Raw genomic sequence first — 25,231 nt, forward strand, 5'->3', positions numbered from 1 at the left:
AGGAAAAGTTTCATCAAGGCTATTTCAGGAAAAATGTTTTGACTATTCATTACAAAACAATGTCTGAAAGCAAACAAGATGTTCTCAATGGTTTTAGTGTTCGATTAATATTTTTTTAGAACTTGGAGTAAAATAAAAATATGAACAATTAAAATACTAGGCAGACCATCTAAAATATGCATATATATATGAGATTTTGGGGCAACCCCCCTGAAATTAGGTCTTTTAGTTAACCTGGGGAAATCTGTGATCTTCCAGTCTGGCCACCCAAATTAAAAATGTTCATTACTCACATGGACCAGCCTCAGAATCGCTCTTTAGTTTCAGCAAGGAGCATGTCTCATGGCTATGCAGCTGCAAACAACTTGAGAGAGCTTGGGACCATGTTCAGCAGAGCCATGGCAAATCAGATCCTTTTCTATTTATTCCTCTTCCTTAGCTGGATATATATTTTAAGTGCCTGAAATCACCTTTGGCTCAGTGGCTGAGTAACAAAACAACACCTAGCATAAAAGAGCGAAGAGTGACTTTTTTTTTGGCTCTGTTTCCTGTACATTTTTGTCCAAACACATAACATGTCCTCCCACCTTTATTTCTTTCCATCTCCTCCAGACTGCAAGGCAGAGAAACTGCTGCTGTAGCCGCAGGGGATGTCCTAATGATGTGCATGGACAGAAAAACCTGATGGAAAACCTTTTACACCCATAAACCTTGCAAACACCACACTGGTGCTCGGTAGCATGGAGGTGCTGGAACCACCTGGTGCTTCACGTGAGGTCTCCAGCCCTGCCACTGCTGCCTGCATTCGGGAAGAGACCTTTTGGTGTGGAGTCATGCATTTCAGTGCAGATATCAATTTTTTGGTCACTGCTGGTGGTGGTTACGGGATGGTTTATTGCATTGGCATAAACAGAGCCTGCTCACGCAGACAGAAGCTCCCCGTGCAGCCCCCGACTGCTCTCCAGGCAGGACTGGAGCCGTTGAACAAAACGAGAGACCAGAGGCAGGAATCAATACAGACATCATTTTATAATTAAAAAAATTGTGCATTTCGATGAACAGCTGGCAGTTTATAACCATCCTCATCCCACTTAATGCAGAAAATACATGTCTGGAACCCAGACGTCTGATATCTCTAATGCCACGTATAATGACCTCCTAAGACTGTGCTTGTACTAACCCCTGGCATTCAGCTGCCAGATAAGAGCCCAAAGGCAGGACCCCTCTATATTTGACTCTAGATTATCCTAGAGAGAACCAGTCCCTCTCTTCCAAGGCATTATTTTCGCTGAAACGCTGTCGTTGCCATCTTTTGATCGAAAATGCCTCTGAAAATCAACATGGGACATGAATAGATTTTTTTATTAAAAAAGTAAACAAAGAAGAATTTTAATGATTTTTTTTTTTTTCCCAAAGTGTCCATGGGGAAATAAGGCTATTTCTCTACTAGTAAACTAAATGGCATCACAATCCAGAGGCCAACTGGCAGTCTGGCCACAACCCTATTAAACCTTCAGCACCTGGGCAGTAAAAGTCTCCAAGTTTAGGCACAACACTGATTGAACTATTAGTATAGCTACAGCTCTGCTGCCCCCAAATACCTCTCAGCAAGCCATACACTGGAAGGGGAGGCATCACCGAGCTGCTCTGGCATGCTGAGAAGAGCAGAGCTGGGCTCTGGCACGGTCAGAAGCGTTGGAACAGGAGGGAGAGCCTCGAGGCAGCCACGCTCCCCCTGGACAGGCTGTCTCGGGTGCCAGGAGCCGCCGTGGCTAAGCCCCTTGTGTCCCTGCCCCTGCTGGGTTAGACCACGGGGGGCTCTGCCCGCTGTCCTCATGCACCGAAAGGCAGAAAACACAGCATCCACCCTACACGCCGCCAGGACGGGAGGGAATCCCCCTGTGATGGCTGCGGGTCCAAAGCACAGTGAGGGCAGCTCGTCGCAGCAACGTTTCTCCCTTTAATTTGTAGTCAGAGTTTGTGCTCATTACACAAAAGTCCTTTTTTTCCTCTCAGAGGTCCCTTCTCCGATGGATGCGTGTTGCTACAGAGGACCCAGGATTTGCTGGTGCTGCTGCTGGGAGGAGAATGTCAGCCTTGGGTGGTTTCTCTGAGGTGGGATGTCCCGGGTGTAAACTCCCTCCGTTGCCTTACTGCTTTTGGAGCTAGCCACATGAGTCTTGTGGCCATGGCTGACAGTGGGATCAGGAACAAATATTGCTCTGGGTAGAAATTCTAGGGCACACAGGTGACTTCTGGCCAGAAGGAGTCTGTATAGATAGGTCCACGATCCATCCATAATCCATACCACAGACAAAATTATGCTAGAGTACACTGGACTCAATGGAGCACGTCAACAAGCACATCTCACCACCTTTGGGGCTGCAAACCATTTAATCCACCATCTCTCACCTGCTGGGAGGGCTCCTTTCCACTGGAAACCATCTTTTCATCTAAAACAGCCCCAAAGACCCCGTGCCTGGGCCGTCAGAGGCAGAGGATTGATGTCTCGGGAGACATCCAGGGAGGGGAGTGACATTTTCTGAAGACAGCTCTAGCCTGGGAGGAGGAAAAGGGATGGGAAAGGGGATTTTTGCCTTGCTTTCTGGCTGATCTTTGAACCTCCCCTCTGACTTCTGAGTACTGGAGATGCGTCCACCTCTTTGCTACTGTGGGGAGAGGAGAAGGAGGAGAAGGGACTTTGCAAAAGAGCAGGCTAAGTGCCCAAGCTGGGTTCAGATGCTCTGTGCTTCCTGCAGGTCCTGTCTTCTCAACGGGCATCTCTGAGCCATCCCAGCACTGTGCTCTGCTGCTCCTTATGCCACCAAGACCAGACGTGTGTTCCCCGCTTGCTCCCGTCCCCTCTGCCCCTCCGAGACCTCTTTGTGCCCAGCCTTCAGGCAGGGAAAGCCCTGGCACTGCCCAATCCTTTCTCCTTCTCCCCCCATCCTTCCCTCCTCTGCCCCCCTTCAGCACAGCGAGAACCGGCGCGAGTTGATGTTCATCTTGGTGACCCCGATGAGCTTGAGCGGCGTGGAGAGGCTGAAGGAGCTGACGAGAGGGAAGTCGCAGAAGAGGTCGGAGAGCTCGTCCCGCTCCTCCAGCTCGTACGTGGCGTCGTTGAGCATGCGCTGGTGGAGGTGGCAGGTCTGCTCGATCTTCAGCTTGTTGATGTCGCTGCGGAGGCGCATGAGCTGCCTGGCCAGCTGCTGGTCCTGCAGGCGCATTTCTGCCTGAAACGCAAGACGGAGGGAGGGGAGGGAAGAAGGTATCAGCAAAGGCACTGCATGCATTCCTCAGGGTGCTGCCTGCACCAAATCATGGGAAACGTAACATGGCCAGAGGTGCTACCCCACTGCAAAGGACTGGGATGGAGGCAAGGGTCTTCCCTGCAACACATCCCAGTCAAATATGAGCTCAGGATGGTAAATTACTAGCATTTTGTGCTTGGTCAGCTTTCTGGGAGAACTGGGAAAATGGAATTAAAGCCAGCACACCAAGGCTGATGGTTTGGGTATCAGTCAGTGCAGGCTTCAGAGCTTCCCTCTCAGCCTTAAGCAAAGCCCGAATTAATCTTGCTCGTAAGGGAGCAGCCACAGTGCGAAGCAGCAATTAGAGGTGGAAAGGAGCAATTAAAAGAACCCCAGAGAACCGATCCCCAACTACTTGGCACGGGTTTCAAGCCTGCATAAATCAGGGCTGGTTCGTGACAGCGGGGAGCACGGCTCCCCACATCCCCCGGGGCTTATCTCGCGGGCTGGCAGCAGATCTCAGGATGGGGCCCCCACGGTCCCCATGGGACAGAGAACAAGCACCCTGCAGGCTAACGAGCTAAATACTTCGGAGGGTTTTTCCTCCCCTGGCACCTAAGTTTGAAAGGTGGAAGATTCAGAAGTGATGAAAGGAAATGGATTTTTTTATTATTATTATCATTTTTTTTTTTTTAAATTCCAACTCATAATTAAGCAGAAAACTCGTTGCCACCGGATATTGGGAGTGGTGAAGGAAGGAGGCGATCACTTGGCGAGATTCACAGCGAGCATCAGCCTTTACCTGGGGAACAGAAGCCGGCAGACGCCAAGCAGACAAGCCCCACTTCTCACCCCACATCCCTCCTCGCAGAAAAGCAGCAAACCTCAAAAGCCACAAAGAAAAGGGAGTGGTGGGAGAGAAGCCAAGCAGGGCTTGGTGAACCTTGAGGCTTGAATCTCTACTGGAGACAAGGAGGGAGAAGCACAGGCTGGAAAACTGTCCTCCAGCTGCCCCCGTGTGATGCCCTGACCCTTTCCTTGATGTCGCCTCCATCCCAGGGCATGAACCAGCATGAGAAGGAGCCCGTTGGTACCAAGGATTCCTGATTGTGTGTTTATTTTTGGTTATGTCTTTGGTTTTCTTTTTGTTCTTCTTAGCTCCCTGTGGTTTGAACGAGAAGTTCAGAAGCAGACCCAGGCTACATATATATTAATATGTTAAATTGTGCATGGCCGCAAAACCTTTCTCTCCGCTCAGCTGCGAGCACGGTCCTGGCATCCTTTGAGCAGAGGCCAACGCACACAGCCCTAAGAAATTCCCCACAGGCACCCCTCAGGAGGTAACTTGGGGGGATTCATCCTCAGCAGGCATTTGGGATACAGCCACTGAGCCTGGATTTTAACAGCCTGGACACAGCCAGACCGTACCAGTTTGCCTCCAGGCCTGAAAACCGGCTGCTTAGTTTATGAGTACAGATGACGAGCAAGGGGTAAATTTATTCCTGGGGTAGTGTCTGGAGCACAAAACTGCAGAGATGAAGGGCGGAGGCAAAATTCAGCTCAGGATGCTCCACAGGTGGCCCTGGTGTTTCTGCACAAGACCTTTCTGATGCTCAGAGCCCCAGGCAAGGGCTGGCATTAATGTAATGTAAATTAATCCGAGCCAAGCAAGGCTCTTCTCACTCCTGCCCCATGAAGACACCGTGGAGGGCCGTGCTTGGTGCTCTCAGATAGCATTTGGGGTCCGTTGCTTGCAGAGGATTAAGTCACCTTCCTACAAATCCCAGACTGAACTTTCCTCTTGAGTAGTTGGTGGGGTTGTGGCAATTTACCCTCTTCAAAAAAAAAAAAACAAAAAAAAAACCAACCCTCAACCCACTATTTCCTTGCCCCCAGCAGAGCAATGCCACTCGGTAGGCTTTTCTTCTCCCAGGAGTTGCAATGAAAAAAAAAAATTGCATTAGTGTTATCTTATTAGTGCTATCTTTCCCTGTTTCACAATGAATGCTGTGACTTGACATTTTATCAGGAAGGCGATCGCAGATGTTATTGAACTGACCCTTGGTCAGTATTTCTTGTCGGTTTATCAAGCTACATGAGAAAAGTCAACAAATGCTTTCATCAGAGGTTTTGAGGAATGTGGGATTAAAAAAAAAAAAAAAGGGTTTAAAAAATGAAGTAGGAGACCTTTGTGGAGAGGGAAAGGACTTGGAGATTGCTATTTCCCTCTTGCAAGCCAGTTTCCCTCTTTTTGACCTGTTCTTGCTTTCTACGCTTTTCTAAGAAGCCATTTTGCTTTTGTGCGAGTTGACAGACAAGGCCATCTGGGTTGCGGTGAGCGGATTCCCAGCTTTGTCCTTCAGGTGCTCAGTCTCTGGTCTCCCTTTCCTCCACCATACCCGGTACCCCTGGCGTTTGCTAAACCATCCTCTTCCACATCCATGTGGACCGCTGGCCCTCCTGTATGGCAGGGTAATGCTGCACGGGGCAAAATCAACACCCACCTGGACCGATTACCCCAGATGAGCAGAAATTATCGTTCTAGACGCAGCCCTTGCAGGCTGTGCTCTGGGGCCCTGCAGGGAAGCAGGGACAAGCAGTCAATGTGCACGCTTTCCCAGAAATGGTTAAGGATCTCTTTTGGAAAGGAGCACGGTCAGGTCAGCAAAGCTCCCCAAGGCTTCCTGGAAAGACCCAACGGGATTACAGGAGCTGTACTGCAGGAAGCCGTGGGTTGTTGGTTTACACAGCTCATGCGCAGGGCTACTGCAGCGTATCTCGGTGTCCCAATTTGTCTGTGTGGGACGGCAATGTGATCCCACAAACTCTGTGCAACGTCCTGGAGGAGCCCACGGGGCACTCCCGGCAGCAGCCATGCATTTTGCTTCAAGGTCTTGCATGCCAAATGCAGGAACAGCCTCCTGTACAACTTTTATTTTGCACAAACCTCTATTTAACAAACCTTCCCCTGCCTCTTTTCGGCCCTGCTCCAGCAGACAACGAGCTGCGTGGCTGGACACGGGGATGGACAGGCTGGTGGTTTGAACATCCCGGCTGGGATGGGGAACCAAACCCAGTCCTTCCTGGCAGAAGACCTACTGCAATGAATAGACTGAATCACAAAGCTGGACTGCAGATGTGTCATGTCTTTTGACCCCAGGAAGGATTTTCTATTTGGATTGGGCCTTTGAGTCTACTGGGGATGTTAAAATGGGGGACGGAGAGAAAGTTTTGGATGCATTCTTGTCCAGTCTAGGTGGCTTAGCCCAAATAACTAGATGCAGCCTGGACTTGTCTCCAAGTTTTCCCAACCATGGACTGTCTGTATGGTCACAGACAGGAAAATCATCAATGTTCCCATTGTCGTTGGTGCACCTGCTGTGTCACTATGGGGGGAATTAGCAGCAGAGACCCCCCCACGGCATGGAGGTGGTGTGGAGCTCCTTGGGACCTCATCCCAGAAGAGAAATGTTCCATGGACAGGGTCCCAACCTGTGCTCCATGAAGCTCAGGGTGGTGATCTGTGGAGAAGTGGTTGCTTCCCCAGGGTTCGTACTTTTGATTTCCAAAAGATCAAAAGAAAGCGAAACTGGGTGCAGCCACTTGGATCCAAGCAGAGCTCAGCCATCGGACCCTTGCCAAACACTTCAGAGAAGTCGGGTAAGTCTGTGTTTAGGTTTGAGGCTTCATCTTCAAAGGTGCTCGGATGCCACCCTGCTGCGGCTAATTTCAGATGCTCACGCCCTTGTGGTGCAACCCACAGCCCAAAACAAGGTGTTTTTGCGATGCCTGTGGATTACACAACCCCAAATAAAGCCCAGATGCTTTAGCTAACACATGTAGGGCCTGGCATGGGTCACAAATCTCACCTTTTTTCAGTATTGAGTTTGGACTGTGTAGAGTCCCTCAAAATCTTCATCTTACCTTTCATGAGGGACGTAGTTACCTATTTTTTCTTTAATTAAGTGTCACTAAAATGCATCCAGGACTGGTAATGGTATGTCTAGGAGAAAGCCCACAGCCAGAGGAAAAGCCTGGCAGCTCAGCATCCGAATGAGGCGAACACAGGGACTTACACAGAGGAGTACAGTGTTTCTAAGAGCTGCAGTTCCATCTCTGCCACGTGCACAAACCCATATCCACCCCTGAAAACCCCCGACTCTCTAAAAAAGGATGGCTGCACCCAAACTGCCCCCTGGGGATGGTTCTGCTCTGTGTAAACGCCCAAACTGCCCAAATTCCAGCAATTTAACAGTAGCGATGGCATTGCTTCAGTGCACGTGCACGAGTCCTTTCACTGCTTGAATTACAAATATTGACAAATCCTTCCTGGACCTGTTATGTAGCACAGGATTTCCAATGCAGACCAGGCTCCATCGCTAAATCCATCCTCTAGGTTCCTCCTCTTTCTCCCCCACCTCCCAAAAATCACAGAGCAATCTGGAATGACACTCGTGGCAAGAGTGTTTTGGTGCCACATCGACATTTAAAATCACTTAAGTACTTGCTCAACCAATATCAGTGTCAAAAATGGAAATAATAGCAGGAGCTTTGTAAAGCATATTGCCAAGTCCTATTGCTCTTGATGAGGAAGACAAATTGATCTGAAATGGAGACACCAATGGAGAGAGCATCCGGCTTTCAGGTCCCTTTTCAAAAATCTTTCCTGCATACTGGTTCACACGCCTCTGATTTCAGCGCAAAAATGTTGGTGAATTTGAGAAGGAAAACAAACTTTCCTACCACGCCACAGTCAGAACTGTCCGAAGGCATCCCAGTTTATGGTGGAGTTTTGTCCTTTAATTACTTGCCACACATTTAGGGTAAAAAAGCACTTTGAAGGCTCAGTTTTAGAACTCGTAAAAATTTGTCTTGACAGGCCAAAAACAAAGAAGAAAATAGAGCCCGACCACTCCGATCCCTGGGTCTTTCACCATACCCTGGCTGGTGGCGGTCTTACTTTCAGCACTGATGATGAGCAGGCGCATTTGACAGTGCAAAGGCAAAGAGGAGGCAGGAGGAGTTAGGAAGGGAAATGTTCCAGCCCCCGGGCAGTTCAACACATGCTGAGTGCTGCAATTTGCTCGTACACCTACACAGAGCCTCGCAGCACAAAAACAAGAGCAGGAATTTGCATGTCTGAATAAATCAGCTTCCCAAGGCCAGATTCTCAGCAGGTCCCAGCTGACGTGGCTGGCTGAAGCTCTATGGGCATATGCAGACCTAAAAAACGGGGCCAGGCCTTCGTGTGCAAGGTGCAGAATCAGGTCCCAGGACTGGTCACCTGGGGAGAAATACCACGAGCAGCAGATGCACAGTAAGACCTTGGGCTTGTCCTTGGCTTCCCTTCTGAACGTGAGGAGCCTGGACCTGGCTGAACCCAAACCAGAGCAGATTCTGGACACACAGGGACAAATTCCCTGCAGTGTTGGATGACCTCTGTTTGGGGAACTGGAAGTAATGCTTCAGGTTTAGCAGGTAGCTTTACTTGAAATACCATGGCTAAGAGGAAACCTGGGCATACACATGCTATTAAATTCACTTTGCTTCCAGAACTGGGTGTGCCAATACAAACCGCTTGTTGGGGATGGTCTGCGGCACGTGCAAACTCCTGAAGCTCTAACGGTTGGGCAGGGTGCTAATGGTACAAGCCAAAACCATGCCAGGGCCATGCTAACAAAACAGCCCCGCCTAAACGTGCTGGTAGCTGTGATGAGGATTGCACAGTGTGAGCGATGAAGCTGTGTCCTGCACTGCTGCTTTTTGTTCTGTAAGGGCACAGGCAGTGGTGTACCCGTGTCCTGGGCACGCATTGCTTTTGCCCTTTCATTGGGTAGATGAACTAATTCAGAATAATCTAAATTGACTCCTCTTGGAGGACTGCCTAACAGAGTGAGGGAGAATTCAGCCTGTGGTGGAGGACAGTGTGGCAGAAACAGATTTCCCCCCAGTTGTAACTACTGGATCCTTTTTGGATGCTGTTCAGAAAGCTGCCCAGATGCTCACGCTGGTTCTGTCCATAATGGTAGAGCAAGCAGGGCCAGAGTCTTGGCTATCCTCTCTTGCATTATCAGCGTGCCTCCTGGCACAGCTTTGACTCCAAAAACCATCAGAGCCCCAAGCAGCTCTAGGCTTGGTTTGTGAGTTACCAGGGAGCTGCAGCTCAGGAAAGAGCCCTGGCAGTGTTGGTGCTGATGTAGATGGGCTCCTTCCTGCTATGCTCTGTGGCTGTGTCTGCACCAGGCTGCTTGCGGCAGGGCTGGTGCTGTGCCCAGGTCTGTGGTCTCTGACGTTAAACCAGACCAGAAGGATTTATCGCCCACTGAGGGCGACCATAACTGAGGGATGGGTGCTGGAGCCCTGCCTGGCTGCCCCGAGCAGGCTCTTGTCTGAAGGATGCTGCACTTTCTGGCCTTGGATCCTGCCTTAAGCAGATGTAGAAACTCTACATAACCGTAGCCATACCCTGTTCTTAAATCTTCCTGTTCACTTTGCTATCGTGAAATGGTGGTAAACAAGGAAAAATCCTGGCTGTGTTGGGATGAAAGGAAGCTTGTTCGTTTATTTCAAAAGAAACCGGGCTTCATCCTTGAAATGCAATGTGAAATGCATCTTTTTGTTCCAGCACCCTGTGAAGCGATGGCCGTGCTGTGTTCTCACTGTTCGCTGGCAGCTCTAACCCAGCAATAGTGCCTCCAACATAGCTATTAAGCTGTGTGGTCAGTCAAATACATGTTCTGTCTTTTGGGGAAATTGTTCTAAATTACATGAGTCACGTCCAGATCCAGTAAAGACTGGTATAATTAAGAGACAGGAAAATGGAAAGTGACGAACAATTAGGGTTTGCTTTGCCCTTTTTCTTCCTTAATTTAAACTTTTAATTTTCATCAGATGATGGTTTATATACCACACCCTAGTCTAAAGGGTAGACTGCAAGACAATTTATACTTTGGGCAGGAGACCAAGAACAAACCAAACCCTTTAAAATCTGGGTCTTTAAGAAAGAAAAATCTGTTCCTTACTGTCTTTGGGCATCTTGAGACTTGGGTTTTACATCAAGCCCTCTGTGAATATGAGAATTCATCACAGATGCAAGCATGGACCCAGGTTCAGCTCTGAGATCAGGAGCTGATATTCTCCAGAGCACCGAGTGATTTTAGGAGACCAACTCAAAACTCCTTGTAATAGTCCTGGATTTCTGAAAGTGCTGCTCTTGTTTTCCGAGAGCTATGGACCTGAGAGACATCTCAGCCACTAAAACTGATTTTCAAGACCACTTCTGTAAATAACTCCTTTAGAGATCAATCCAGTTGGCCAGTACAGCAAGAAAAACAAAAAGTAGTTGAATAAATATTCTTCGGCACAGAAGACGCAGAGACTTTTAAAATAAATATTATTCACTGTTCTGCATGGGCAGCTTTTCCTCAAAGACTTTGGTGCTTATCAAAAGCAAAGGATTTGCCCAGGAACATTTTCACGACTGCGTCTGAACCACACGTGCTTTCCCAGCCCTCAGGGACCCCATTGCAAATATCGCTGCCGTCCAAACAGTTGCAAATGCTGTTGGCAATCGCAGGCAAACATCCGATTTGGCAACAGAAACGGAGTCACGTGAAATAAGTTGTATCCAGTTTCCAGCCACGTGGGCCAAATAATAAGGATTTTTTTGCCTTCCATTTTCATTTTCAGTCCAGATGGGAAGGATCACTAGGAAGTGCTGTCTGTCTCTGCTTGCTCCTACTTTTGTAGGAGCAGGGGGCCCAGGGCCCACTCTCCAACCCCCAAAACAACTGTCCCAATCCCACCTTCCATCCTGTTGGCCTTCCTTGGCTCCATAAATGATGCATCCATGCTTCCCCCAGGGAATTATCCCCAGGTCATGCTGATTCCTGAGCTGGGCTGGGAGCTGCTTGGGTCAGTGCTAGCAGGCCGGGCCTGGGACCATGACAGCAGCACAGCGCATGAAAGCTGAGCTTCCAGTGCCCTCACCCTGGCTCTGGTTATTTTCCTAGCATATGTGTAGAATTTGTATCTTGTCTTCTTCCCTGTGAAACATGGTTAACAGCATTTTTCCTTCCCGATGAACTGCACGGAGCAGGTCAGTGAAGACTGTGCATAGGCCTGGCCCACCCCAGCCATGTCCTCCCCTTGGTATGGGAAGGTAGGTCTCCATTCCTTCTGTCTGGTGGCTTGTATCAACCAGAAATAAAGATATGTGTAAGACGGGGTGCGTGTCTGAGGCACGAGGATGACAAAAAGGTGGAGCAGTGTCTAATGAAGGAGGACTCGACAAATGATGAACATATGCGAGTTGGCTGAGGAAGGGTCTGTGATCAGGCTCTGCCATTGTCCCGCAATGAAGAAATGATTTGGGGAAAGATGGTTACCACAAGACTTACAGAATATTATGAGTTTAAAAAAAAAAAAAAAAAAGGAAAGAAAAGAAAAGAAAAAGGGGGAATTGGGCAATCACTTGGAAGTTAGATCTGCTAATGCTTGTTAAATGGTGGTCTGTATGCAATGTCCCACTGAGGGAGCTCCTAAACCACCGATGGCCACAGTCAACAAGGGTAAATCCAGCAAGTGTAAATCCAGCAAGGGTGAAATGAACCTGCTGTATTCATCTGAAGCATAATTAGAGAAGCAGGAGAGGGAGAAAACTGCTAAAAACTCCTAATTAATGCAAGTTACTGTATTGCTTTGGCCTGCTGGATCCCAGCAAGGACTTTGAGATGGACCTGGTTCCTTCTCTGAGGCCATGGGCACTCTGTCGTTCACCTTTCCCTTCCCCGGGCTGCTCCTGCCAGCCATGCAATGACTGCAGGTTGCTTTTTCACCCGGGGCTGAAGGCAGGTGGGAACAAGAAGCTTCTTGTTTCCCCCTCCTTCTTTTCCCTTGAAAATAAAGAGTGCTACCTACCAGGGGCAGGAAACCACTTACCAGTTCCTTCCGGAGCCACGTCAAAGCCTCGTCGATGCTCTCAAAGCCGCCTATTTTCCCTGAGGTAAGAGTCACCTTGTCCTGGGGAGGGCTCCCGTTGAGGTGCAGCTGCACCTTTCTCAGAGGGACAGTCTCCTCCGGGCCCTTTTTGGCCTCACTCCCGTCCTCCTCACCAGCCGGCTGGGGGCTCTTCCATGCCTGCTCCTCCAGCTTCGCCTTCCACTCCAAGTAGGACGGGCGCCTGGTTTCCAGCCTCAGCTTCTCCGTCAAGGCCTTGAGGCTCCTCAGGTGATCATCAGGAGGAACGGCACCTCCAGAGCCGCCATCCGTGCTGTCCAGCGCCTCTTCTATTTGGATTTTAGGCAGAGACATCCTCCCCGGGAGTCCAACGGCATAGGGGTGGGCTCCCACGGGTCAGGGACAGGGGTGGGAAGCCCTCGAGGCAAGACCAACTCACTGCAACGTGCCCAACGCGGCTCCTCAGAAGAAAAATCTTGCTCAGACACCACACTGAGGCTGGACAGACACCTAGAAGAGAAGCAGAGGGTTGGTTTCCCCTTTGAGAAGGAAAAGGGAGCAAGGAGGGAGAGGCGGCTCTTCAACGCGTGGGCTTTGGGAAAGGCAGGATGCCAAGGTGCTCCCGGGGAGTGTTACCTCATCCCAGCTCTCTGCCTTGCTTTTGGGGCAGGAACAGACAGGCTTTTTGGGAAGCTCTGGTTACCTGCACCTCCGATCTTAAGGGGCCGTGATAAGGTTGCCAATGTGGCCAGGAAATGTTCACAGACCCTTCCGAGGCTGTGTCACACAACCCGACGTCCTCTGGTTATTGCTGGGGGTCAGGGTGTCTGTGGGCACCATCCTGCTGGCTTCCCAGCTGGCATTCCTACATCTCTCCACTTAGGCAAAGAAGGGACAGATGAAGTAGGACGATGCAACCTTCTCCCAAAAGTTTGAGCCAAAAGGAGAGATAGAAAATGTAGATATGTTTGTTTGTTTGTTTTTCTTCCCCAGTTTTAGGGGTTTGCATTTAGATCTAGGCTTGCTAAAGATGCCAGTCTCCAGCTGTTAGATTCAGCTTCCACCCGCCCAGTGAGCTCAAGGCAGGAGCATGGCCCCTGGCCAGTCTGGGGAGTAACTGGGGCACTGGAGCAGCTTGGGTTCGGATGCCTGCACTCAGGGAGATCTGGGCTAGTGGTTTCCGTCACTGGCCAGCTCCAGTTTGTCTCCTGGGAGCGGTCCCTCACCCTTGCTAGCTCCTGAGCTCTGCCTGGATGGTGGAGCCAGGAGCTTTCTTCCCAGCTTTTCCTCCTGACACCACCAGTGGACCACAGCTTGGCGAACCAAACCTTCCTCCGTGGGACAGAGAGCTCGAAAAACTCTGCAAGAGTTAAGCTCAGGCAGCTTCTGCATTCATATGAGGTAGGATCAGATAAGAGACTTTCTCAAGGTCATATGCTCATCTGTGGCTGAGCTAGGAATAGATCCAGAGCTCTCGTTTACACGTCGAACGCAAAACAAAATACTTTTTGCCTGCCTGGTAACATGCCCAGAAAGACCAGCCGGGACGTATGCAGCTTTCTAGCTGGATGCACTGAAACACAGCAATGTGAGTTACTCAGCCATTCTTCTCCCTGCTATTTGTGCCCACAAAGACGTGTGCAGCTCTGAAATCCAGACCATAATTACGCCTCTCAAACCTTTTCAGTAAGAAGATTCAATTTAAAATAAACACCAACAGAGAGCAAGATTTATCCTACAATTGCGTGGAGGCACATGGGCTGAATGAGTAGCTGATAATATACACACAGACAGTCTGGGGGTGGAGAATTAGTCATGTTGCGGTCTTGTTCCTGCTCCTATTTATGTTAACGAGAGTTTTACGGTGAGCGGGAGCAAGCCCAGATACTATATCAGGTTGAAGCCAAGTGCTCTTGTGCCTGGAGCAACAACAGTTTTCCTTCTTCCGCTGAAAAAATAGATTGTATGGAGGGGAGAGCTGAGGGCTGCCTGTTCAGAGAATCAGGCTTGCACCAGCTCTTGCACTGATGCTCTGCAGAGCTGAGGGCACATTGACGAATTTTGCTCCAGCAGCATATTCTAGCCCACTGACATCAATAACGGGAAACACTAATGACTTTAAAGACCTTGCCTCTGAGTGTTTTTTGCCTCCACTGAGGTGGGTTTTGCTAGGGGTGGCCGAATCCAGCCGTCTGATAGAGTTGAACGCAGTGGGCTGCTGGATTTGGTATCCCCTAACAGAGAAAACACCTTTATTGTAAGGCTGTCATCACCAAACATCGCACATACAAAGCAGAGCCCCCACAAACTCTTTTGTCTCGTGTCTCCAGCACAGACCTCCACCTCCCAGCACCTGCCGAGGGATTTTTCTGCCCTGGAAGTGGCACCGTTCCAGCCCACCCTTCATCTCCCAGCTGCAACACCAAGCCCCTCATTCGCCCCATGGACATCCCCCTAAATAAGCACGTCTGTTCTCCAGCCTCTCCAAACTCAAAATCGACAGAAAGGAGCCACCTCTAATTTCCTATCAGTATCTGGGACTTGGTTGAAAGACTTGCTGCAGAAGAAGAGATCTGAAAGCGGTAAGCATGTAAAAAATGTCCGCGTGCAAGGCTGTAATCCAGCCCTGTTTGCTACCCCACAGTGAGCTAATTCCCAGGACCAAATCTGGCCTCTGGCTGAAACCAACAAACTTCTCCCAGCCTCCCTGTCCCAGGCTCAGTTTTCCTCTAGGCTGGCCTGGAATTGAGGTGGTTAATCCTTGATTTGTCTTTGTTATCACACTTGGCAGTCTCGGTGGGTTCATGCCATGCAGAATTAGGGGTAACAGGAGGCTGGCACCAAAATGGTGACCAAAACCCGAAGGGTTTCCCCCTTTCCTTGCAGGAAAGCTATCAGTTGTGAAGGTGCAGGACACATCAGGTCACCGAGTCAACAAAATGCCGTTAGTTTCTTCATTGGGTTAGGCTTCCATGGAAAAATCAGCCTAATTGACCCACCCTACAAGCTGTCATTCAAAGGGATTAGCAGGAGCACACGAATGGATGGAGAAATCACAGGACTACCCAACCGGCTTGGGTGTGAAGTCCTGCCAAGCCAAGGCTCACTGAGCTGGCGTGCCCAGAGGCTTGAATTTTGCATGTTTGCAAGCCAGCAAAGCAAAGCCTGACACACCAGACACACCTTGCAAAGCTCGTGGGGAATCCTGTGCTCTAAGAAACCAGGTCTAGCAGCACAACTGGCCACCGCAACTTCCCACTGCAGAAATTCCTCCATCCCTGGAGCAGATGCAGCAAATCCATCACACACCCTCAGACATCCCTGCTTGTGGATTAATCCATGAATAAACAGCGGGAGAACCATGTGAACGTCTCCTGAGCAAGCAGGTGAGACGGTGTAGGCAACGGGTGGCATGGGCAGGTGGACTGGGGTGGGAGAGAGGCTTTGCTTTATCACCGCTAGTGGTGGATAACACCACGATTCAGATGCTGTTCATGGTCCAAAGGGAGATCGCATGAAATGATGCCCTGGTCTGCTTCGAGTATGAGGTTTTCATGCAGCAGGCATTCACAGCCTGTTAAATTCAGGGCTGTAAATAGGTGCACTCAGTGCTTTGGAAGGTCGCATGCTGGAGAGCAAAAGGTCTAGGAGAAGAAAAAAAGAGAACGGGGGAGAAACACTGAGGATGAAAATTGGAGGGGAAAAAAAATCCACAGAATAAATAAAGCAATCAGCCAAGACAGGTGTAGGGAACAAATTATTCAGTTCCCTTCACTGTCCCTGGTGGACATCAGCTTGCAGTGATAGCAGCTTTTGTTGCAGAGGAGCAGCAGTGATTTTAGGAGTCTACATTAATCTGCTCGTCTGGTCCTTGAGAAGAAAACAAAAAGCCTCAGTATGTGACAGAGCCCAGGCTGGGACAAGTTTTTTGGTGGGAGGCAGGGGTGCCCGCATGGCCCATGGATAACACCTGTGTCATGTGCTAAACAGGGCTTGGATGTTACTGACCTTCAAAACGCACATTAGCCCCTTTTATGCCTCAGTTTCCCTCTCACGGATCGGGCAGTTTATGCAGCTGGCCTTCAGGGAAAAAAGCTCCGGGGATCTTCAGAGATGTACAGGGATTCACCTCCAGTATTTTTGGGTGTATCCGTCCCATCTGGGTTCCCATGATCAGTGCAGGGGTGCCCTATAGGACCCATGGAGCTTGGGATGCGGTTCCCTTTGCAGGCACGTACTCCAGCGGGGCCGTGCAGCCGCCCCTTAACCCTACAAAAGAAAACCCTCATACAAATTCCACCGTGCCAACACCATCACCCATCCCTGCGGCTCCCCGTGGGTGATGAGGAGCCTGCACGTGAAACATCAGGAAGAAAGGAGGGGGGGGGGGGGCAGAGCCAGCTGCCCGTGCCCCATGCAAGGAGAGCGGCGTTTGCGTTTCCTTCGGGGCACACCAAAAATCTGGGGACGGGGTGGGGGTGGCAGCCCCCCCGTCGGTCTGCAGCAGGTTGGGAGAGAGGAGGAGATGCCTGTGCAGTGGAGTTGCCATAGCAATGGAGGCAGGAGGACCCCGGCTGCTTCATGGCGCTGGATGAAGGCTCCGAGCATCCTCCGGGCAGCGGAGGCACCGAGGCTCCAGCAGCGAGGCCGCTGCAGGCAGCAAACCTCTCCCCGGCTGCCCCACGGGCTCAGAGGAGAGAAATTCTCCCCGGGGTTGTGTTACCCAGCATTTGGCAGCCCGATTGCTCTCTGCAGCACCTGAAATCTGCTCCTGCAGGAAAATAATCTGGTTCCCTTTCTTGCCTGTCCTGAGGCGACCTCCAGCCTCCTTCCCCCAAGCAGGAGGAGATGCCAGCAGCCTGAAGATCAGCCTGATATCGAAGCCGGGACTCCCTCCGGGTGTGAGCCCCTGCTGGAAGCAGTGTTATCGGGAGAGGGAGCTCAGCACCTGCTCAGCACTGCTGGGGCAGGATGGGCTGCGCATGGAGACCCCCTGGTCACAAACCTGTGGGCTTGGCCCCTCTTCCAGCAGCAAGACGGGGACACCAAGCTCAGGTCTGGTGGCTCTGATGGCCACGATAGCTGTGTCCCTTCTCTCGCAGAAACGCACCTCCAACCGAGGGAGGAGACCACATCTCTGTCCCTGGGTCGACGCAGGGTTTGGAGAGGGGGTTCCAGAGCTACCCCATGTAGTGGGCTGACACACTAATGGAGCTTAATAGGATCATGGGTGCTCCTGGGTGTTCCTGCTCATTTATCACCACGAACAACCCCCAAAAGACCTCCCAGGCAGCTCAGATGTTACGGTCAACAGTGGAGAGGCAGCCCATCCTGCTGCTTCAGCCCTTAGGGTCTGGACGTGGTGTTGGCAGGTAAATGGGGGCAAGAGGGAAGAAGTGGGATTTCCACTCACGCACGAACTGCAGCAGGGTGAGGAATCACCCTGAGGATTCATCCTTCCACCCTAATGACCCCCCAGAAGTAGCCCCAAAGGCAAGGAAGGGGTAAGGGAGAGCAGTGGGGGGCTGCAGCCGATCCCTCAGCCTGGCAAGAGGATTAAAAATGGGAAGAAAAGAGGGGACACGCTTACCCTAGGGCATTTCCCTCCAGCATCAGTGGTAGTTTCAGAACCTGCCTCAACAGACACGTCCGTCCCCTGGAGCCCTGCTGCACCTTGCCCTTCCTGCACCCCTGCCCCAAGCCCCACAGGCTGCTTTCGAGGCAGCAGGATGGAGATTGCTGCCTGCTTTAGATGGACCCTGGCAGCTCCATCTCCAGAGCAGCCCAGTTCTCCTCCATCAGCAGATTTCCAGCGGTCGGGTGGAAACCCAGTGTGAAGATGGCCCGGGCTGTGCCAGATGTTTGGCATTCCTGCAAACCAGTCCGCCGGCGATGAGTGGGAAGCATTTGCAGACTGGGAAGCCTTCATGGAAACCGGGGGGGCAACGCTGACTCTCAGCCCATCACCCAAAGCAAGGTAAAATCATTCTTAGAGGGAAAGGGATTGAGCAGCAGCAGCAAAGGCAACTTTTTTTATCTTGGGACCCAATCCTGGCTCCCAAATATGTTCTCAAAGGACCTGTGGCTTGGCAGAGCCTCTTTCCTTAATTTTCACCGCTGTCCACCCCCAAACCCAGCTGTGTTTCACCAAGGGAAAGAGCAGCTGGAGAGGGCAGGGACCTCTGTGCCAGTGCAGCCGGGGAGATGCGAAGGGCTGCGACTCCTTGGGAAGGAGCCGGATCAAGCTGGGAAATGCTCCCTTCCCAGGAGACTGGCACACAGAGTTATTTTTCCCTCAATGCAGCATGGAAGGCAGCAGGCAAAAGGGTATGATTTCAGGGGAAAAAAAAAAATCAACAACAATTCTTTCCGGGGAGAGATTTTCTTCATTCTGCCTAGCACTGAGCTCACCCCCTGCAGATGCAATGCCAGGACCAGCTCCCATTTGACTCCAAATTAAAGCGATCAGGGGGCAGGATCGCCCCCCCCGGCGACCCCCTAATCCCCTTTACGTGCTCCCTGTCCCATCCAATTACTCGCCTTAGCGGCCGCCGAGCACCAAGCACTGCACTCAGACCTGCCTCCTCCCAGGCGCTTGCAGCGCTGAGCTGATCCCCACTTTACTATTTAATATTATTTAAGGTGAGCTGCTCGCAGACCCCAGCTCCGTCCTCCCAGAAAGGCTGAATGACTCCGAGGCTGGTTTTTATTTATTTTTTTTCCTTTTTCCTGCAGTGTCTCTGCTACGTTTTGCAAACCCCGAATGGCCGCGGAGCTGTTGCAGGCTCCTTCCTTCCCTCTCTGCTTTATTTTTGTGTCGTTCTGATCCCCCCAAAGAGGTGCGCACGGGAAAGCAGGGGAGACCTGAGATGCGAACGGCAGCGATGGCACCAGCATGCTGAAATGATGGTTGGTGGAGGGAAAACCCACAGCTTGTTCCCACGGAAAAGTGGGGAATCCGTAGGGTAGCGGCAATGGGCGGACAAAGCCGCGGCGATGTGCTACCAGCCGGACACAGCTCCTCACTGGAAACAAGGCACCGGGTTTTCCTTCATTTCCATCCCCTTTTACTGATGTTCCTAATGTAGAAAAGCTCCAAGGGGCGAAGCAGGGGTGTATAATCCAGGGAGCATCCCAGGGAAATAGGGAGGATCCCCCAGCCCCGCGCGGGTGCCAACGGGGGCACGGATCAGCTGCACCGTGCGCTTTTGTGCCGGGGGTGCCTGGCTCGTGCAGGGCTGTGCCCGTGCTGGGAGGGGTGCAGGGCAACCCCGTTCTTTTAGTAATTAGCCCCAAGCTGTTACAAAGGGCTCTGGAGAAGTTCTGGGTGATTTTTTTTTTTCTTTATCATTAAGATGAGCTGCAAGGGCCAGACCTGAGCAGGTGGAAACCTGCTCTGCTCGACGCGGCGCCTGCTTCAAAACCCGGAGGTAGCTACGCCCTGCGAGGCCACCAGGCTTTATCCCACGGTGCCTGCCCTGCACAAACCTCCCCGGGGCTCTTGCAAATCTCGGGGAGGGGGCAGAGGGAGCAACAGGTGATCGTCCCGAAACAGGGCCACATTCTTCCCCATTACACCCTGAAAAATCCCCTCCCTGAAGGGGGCGAGTGCCCCCACACCTCTCCCAGCTGAAAGCAACATCCACGAGCCTCACTGCAAACGGGGTCAGTGCAGACCCTGCCCTGATTTCCAGCCAGTCCCAACCATCATGGTGCTGCCAGCCTGGCCATCTCCGGGGGGCTTTGTCCAAGCAGGAGGTGGTGGCTGGAGGGGGACAAGGCGAACCCCAAATCCCCCACGGAGGAGCATGCACTCTGAACTTGGCGGTGTCTTGGGGTCCCCATCGCCCCCACCCCACCGCTCCCTCCCCAAGCACCTGGTCCTTGCTGCTCCCCTTTTCCACGGGGTGACCAAAGCCAGGGGTCTCCTGCCCCCGGGGGTGGTTGTAGGTCTGTGGTCTCCTCCCCAGCCCCAGCGCCAGCACCCAGCTCACCGGGGAGGGACTCAGCGGGAACGCTGCACGGACATCTTGGCTCCCTCCTTCCGCCTCGGGTCTCCAACTTGGTATTTGCAGAGCAGTGTCACCAGTGCCTTCAGCAGACTGTCTCATCCTCCTCCCTGTCTCGCTTCAGAAATCTCTCTCTGGTTTTTTTTTTTTTTTCTTATTTAAGGGACTTTTTTTTTTTTTTTCTCCCCAGCGGTTGCGTCAGGCCTGTTGCCTGGAGACAGGCGAGCTATTCCAGTTTGAGCTTTTCAATCCAGATTTCCTGTCTCTCTTTCATTCATACCACCAAGCCCTGAACCTACCTCCCACCAAGCAATAACCCTGGAGAGACCTGAAAGGGAGGAGCCGTGCAGCCCGGGTCCTAGACATCCTCCGACGCCGGCACCCAGACGAGGGAGGAGGGATAGGGATGCTACGGGGGATGAAGGGACCCCAAAAACTCGCGTGAGATGCCCGGAGAGCCTGTGGCTGCTGTCCCCGTGGCTGTTCCCGTTACGCACCATGGAGAGATGTGAGCGCTTCTCCACGGAGCCCGGGGACCTCTGGCACTCGTCTGGGGATAACATTTTCCAGATGCCACGGCTTGCCCAGAGGTCAGCAGGCATGCGGAAGGCAAAAAGGGACAGGGACGGTTTGGCAAGGCTGGGAAGCATCTCCGGGAAGCCCTGGGGTGGGTATCTTGGGGCATTGTGGCTGGCACCATGCAGAAACCAGCACTTAAACTGGTCGTTGCTTGTCTGTTGTACTGGGAAAGTGCCTGTGGCTCCCACGTCTCCCCCAGCGGGGCTGGAAACCTCTTAATTGTCTCTGAGAGAGGCAGGAGCCCAGCTGCTGGGTGACCCAGGCTTTCCTTCCTTCCCCAGGGGTTAAGGATTAACCCCACAAAACCAGGGGGTGGCTCTGCAAAGCAGCCCCCCGCTGTCCCCAGGTGCAGCTGTGGCACATTTGGTGTCTCAGATCTGCGGGCCGGGACTGTGAATCCGGTGGTGCGAAGGGTTAAGCGCTGGCCACGGACACCTAATCACCCAGGCCCCTTCCCACATCCAGCCTCCTGCTTTTTTCTTCACCCTGCCCCTCTCCCGCCTGTCCCTCCTCTCCCCCAGGGTGGCAGGGGCTGATTTACAGCCCTTTTCCTGAGCCCTGCATCCCAATGATCCCATTGAAGAACCAGATCTGGGGTGCCCCACAGCCCCCCCACAGTTTAGAGGCTGTGTTTGTATAGCACCAAGCGCAAGGCACCCTGCAAGATGCAGCACTGCAGACTTCAAAGAGTGAAGAGCAGCATTTTCACATTTCTGATGCAAATTGAATTTTATTTTTTTTTGCTTGGACAGCACCCTTTTTGTCAATTTTCAGATGTGCATACGCAAGCTGCCTGGTGATCAGCCCTCAAAGCCGTGCTGATGGCTTGCACCCACCCTTCCTGGGGCTGCTGGTGGTGAGGAGGGACCAGGGAGATGTGAGAGCTGTTCCCTTGCTGCTCAGACCTGCTGATACAGCCCTGCAGCTGCATTTAAACGCTTAGCAGCAAACGGGTGGCTCAACATTTCCTGCAACATCTCATCAAAACAAAAATGTGTCTCTGACCATGAACCAAATGATATCAGAGCACGGGCATGGACCCCGTTTTGACCAGGAATTAGCAAGCCCAGGGCCCCTTCCTGGCAGACAATTCGGATACAGCCACCCAGTTTTGATAGCCAAGAGCATTTAATTGCACGACGTGGCCAGACAAGGTCAGCTGTCCACAGGACCAGGGACCAGGTCTGCAGCGGGTTAGTTTACCAGCGGAGGTGTTGCCACCAAGTCTGGACATCTCTATCGTCGCCGTAACAGACCACACACGGTCCCCGCTCCCTCTTCTGTAAATGTTTATTTTTAATTTAGTTGTGTAATGGATTTTGAATGAGCTGCCATAAGACACCAGTGAAAGGCTGGAGCTAGGTCCCTCTGAAGTCTCCTTATGGGTTTTAAATGTTTTTGGCCTGAATTTGTCTCATTTAAGTTGTCTTCACCCAAAGGATGTGTGGTGGGAGCTGCTCCTCTCCTTCCACCAAAGCACTGTCCATGATGAGGCTCTAACCCCAACAGCGTGCACAAGCACCCGAGATTAGGTGTAATAAGTGAAAATAAACCTGTACAACACTAATGCTGTCTATATGTATGGCTCAGTATTTTATTTTATTATTTTGCTCAGATACAGTGAGGCCTTTCTGTTGCACTCAGAGCTGCAAAAGAAGCCAGCCTCCAGAGCTACGTTCTTCAGCATCCCTGGGCACAGCATTTTTTCTGGAGGACCCTTGAACCCCTGGGAACACCTTGTTACAGGCCTGAATCCTTGCTGGGATGTGGTTTTGCAAAGCCCAAGCCGGCAATTGCCTGCTGTAGGGGCAATCCCCTGCAGGCTTTTTTCGGGAACCCAAATATCCTGTGCTTACCACGGTCCCGTAAGGTAGATGTGCCCTACAGCCAGCCAAATCTCACCTGGACCCTCTAAATTTTCTCTGTGTTACCAGTAGGAAGAAATGGCCATTCCTCTTCCATAACAGGAGCAGTTCAGAGCAGATAGGATTTGAACCATCTACTTCTTGCCCTGACTTCTGGCTTTGGAGTAGTTTTTTTTTGTAGGCATCCTGCTAACAGAGCACAGAGGAGCTGGACATGCCAGCATGAGAGTGTGGCCATTCTGTGGGACCACACGCTGGGAGCATCAACGGTTGTTTCTTGGTTGGTCAGCAAATAAATGCCTTTTCCCCAGGGCAAAGGACTCAGCATGGCAGGACTGGGATGGGGAGAGGAGGCTGTGGTGCTCCTACCACCACAAACCTTGCCTAGCTGCAAGCAGCCCCCACTCCCCACATGGGTGCTTGTACCAGGACCGTCCCCTGACATGGCTGGAGGGCCATCTGGGTGCTCATCGACCTGGAAATGTGACAGAGGCACCTACAGAGGGCAGCAGGTCTCCAGTTAATGCTGTCCCCTGGTCACCGCAGGGGAACCGGTGCAAGACACCATGAGAGCTTAACTGGGGACCTCCGCACAGAAGGCCCAGTCCAGCTTGGGTTTCACCCCCAGATGTTTGCTGTTTGCCCCTTCCAACTGCATTTCACCACTGTCATGGAAGGGCTGGAGCCCAGCTGTTTTCTATCACTTAAAAAAATCGATGTGGAAACTGCAGCACTGGCTTTGTAAATGTATGTGTTAAGTTCGCAAATCATTCTTCTCCTCGACTCCAAAAAAGTCCCTAAGCCCTGAAGAGCTGAAAATCATTTGCAAAGAAAATCATAACCTTTCCCAAAGATTTGAAGTGGCTCATTTGTAATGGCTTTCCTTTGAGAATCTGCTAACCCCAGATCATTGCAGCAACCCGGTGAAGCAAAAAGCATTTAAAATCTCAGAACCAAGATGCAGTTTTTTCCGCCTTTCTATTTTACTGGGGAAAAAAAGGGATGTGTGTTCCACTTTCACCCAAAATAGTTGTTGTAAATTATTTGCCAGAACCGCTAGGGAATAAAAAATCCCCTTCCAGTCGTACCTGGTTTCCCAGTAAGGCTACTTCATAATATGCCCTCTGGGCATCTTCACTGAAAAACATGGGAGTGGAGGGACTTGGGGTGAATACCACCGCCCCACACTTCAATTCAAACATTCTGTGTCCACCCTAAATTTGTTGCCATGGCTTCCTGAGCAAAGGAACGGAAAGGTGAAGAAAGCCTATCTCAGATACTGCTTTAGGGTGGGATGAATTCCCTTATGGAATCACCCGTGTCCGTCTTGGGTTAAATACTGAGCTTCAGGCACTGCGGTGAATTCTAGGCCTATTGTCCTTGACTTGGAGATGTGAGGTATTTCCTGATGTCCACATCTTCCTGCATGTATCCGTGATGTTTTTTGGTCACTAGCAGAGGTGCAGAGCTGTGTGTCCCACGTGTCTGGGACATCCACTGCCCGGCAGCCCCCCAGGACACTGCTGGACAGGAGGGATGTTGGCCCAGCACCACGACACACGCAGGCCATCTGGTAAGGGCCAGACACCCGAAGCGGCGGGGTTACGGGGTCTGACAGAGGCACACATTTAAATATCACCACCCCAGCACTCACAAAACAACACTAATATGGCAGTGGGCCTGAAGGCACAGTCCTCAGGGCCTGCTGGCTCTGTCAGCAAAGATCAGGGAGGCCCCATGTACGCAGGGCCCACATGGAGAAGGTAGGGGAGCTCCTTAGGATTCGGCCCTTTCCCAGTTCATGCCCAAGCTAATTTCACTGTGAAACGACAGCCACAGACTGTGGTGGGCTGCACTGAAAGGTGGCGTGAGCAGCCCAGTTCCACAGGGATCTCCTCAGCAGCCTCTGCAGGGACCAACAGGAGCTGCAAGATGCGTCATGGGGCACAGAGGGGTCCGCCAAGGAGACGGGCAGCAGCATCCCCATCCTTGGCACCCGCCCGTGTATGAGTCAGTGTCTGCAAGAACTGGGTGAAATTTCCTGGATTTGTAGCTGATGGCCAGATAACACAGTTTCACTTCAACCTTTGGTGGCACAGCAGATTGAATCCGGCCAATAGCTTCAGCTCGGAGCAAAAATGAAAGACAAAGTGCTTTGTTTTTTTCTGACTTTTTGTTTTTTCAGCCCAGCGGTTTGATTTTTCTGGTTTCTGGACCAAGCTGACCCATTTTGGAGGCACTAAAATGAAAACGAGTGAAATGTTACTTCTTGTTAGATTATTCTGCAGGGTTTTTTTTTTTTTCAGCTTCATTGCAGCTTTTCAGTACTTAAAGGGGGCTTACAAAAAGACGGAGAACAACTTTTTGCTCAGGCAGATTATAGGAATGGCTTTAAACTGAAAGAGGGCAGATTTAGATTAGAGGTTAGGAGGAAATTCTTCACTCAGAGGGTGGTGAGGCCCTGGCACAGATTTCCCGGAGAAGCTGTAGGTGCCCAACCCCTGGAGGTGTTCAAGGCCAGGTTAGGTGAGGCCTTGGGCAACCTGATCTGGTGGGTGGCATCCCTGTC

At 51.4% G+C, this 25,231-nt stretch overlaps 1 protein-coding gene across 2 annotated transcripts; it reads right to left on the reverse strand.

The window, feature by feature from the left end:
* Positions 1–1,010: 1,010 nt before the first annotated feature.
* FAM167A (family with sequence similarity 167 member A) lies at positions 1,011–20,417 on the reverse strand. Of its 2 annotated transcripts, none has more exons than XM_083827942.1 (3): positions 20,204–20,417; positions 12,192–12,719; positions 1,011–3,233 (listed from the first exon to the last, which is right to left on the reverse strand). In XM_083827942.1, exons 2-3 carry the CDS (start codon positions 12,561–12,563, stop codon positions 2,970–2,972), a joined length of 636 nt encoding a protein of 211 aa, XP_083684068.1. In that variant the 5' UTR covers positions 12,564–12,719; positions 20,204–20,417; the 3' UTR covers positions 1,011–2,969. The 2 variants fall into 2 exon arrangements, with proteins under 2 accessions (XP_083684068.1, XP_083684069.1); XM_083827943.1 differs by having other exon boundaries at positions 20,087–20,214.
* Between the last annotated feature and the right edge of the window lie 4,814 nt (positions 20,418–25,231).

Source organism: Anser anser (assembly GCF_964211835.1).
Source record: "Anser anser genome assembly, chromosome: 3".
NCBI classification, from domain to species: domain Eukaryota; kingdom Metazoa; phylum Chordata; class Aves; order Anseriformes; family Anatidae; genus Anser; species Anser anser.

Coding starts and splice junctions, on each gene's coding strand:
- FAM167A (XM_083827942.1), bottom strand. CDS start 12,563: ATGTCTCTGCCTAAAATCCAAATAGAAGAGGCGCTGGACAGCACGGAT. Junction 3,234..12,191: donor CGTGGCTCCGGAAGGAACTG/GTAAGTGGTTTC, acceptor CTTGCGTTTCAG/GCAGAAATGCGCCTGCAGGA.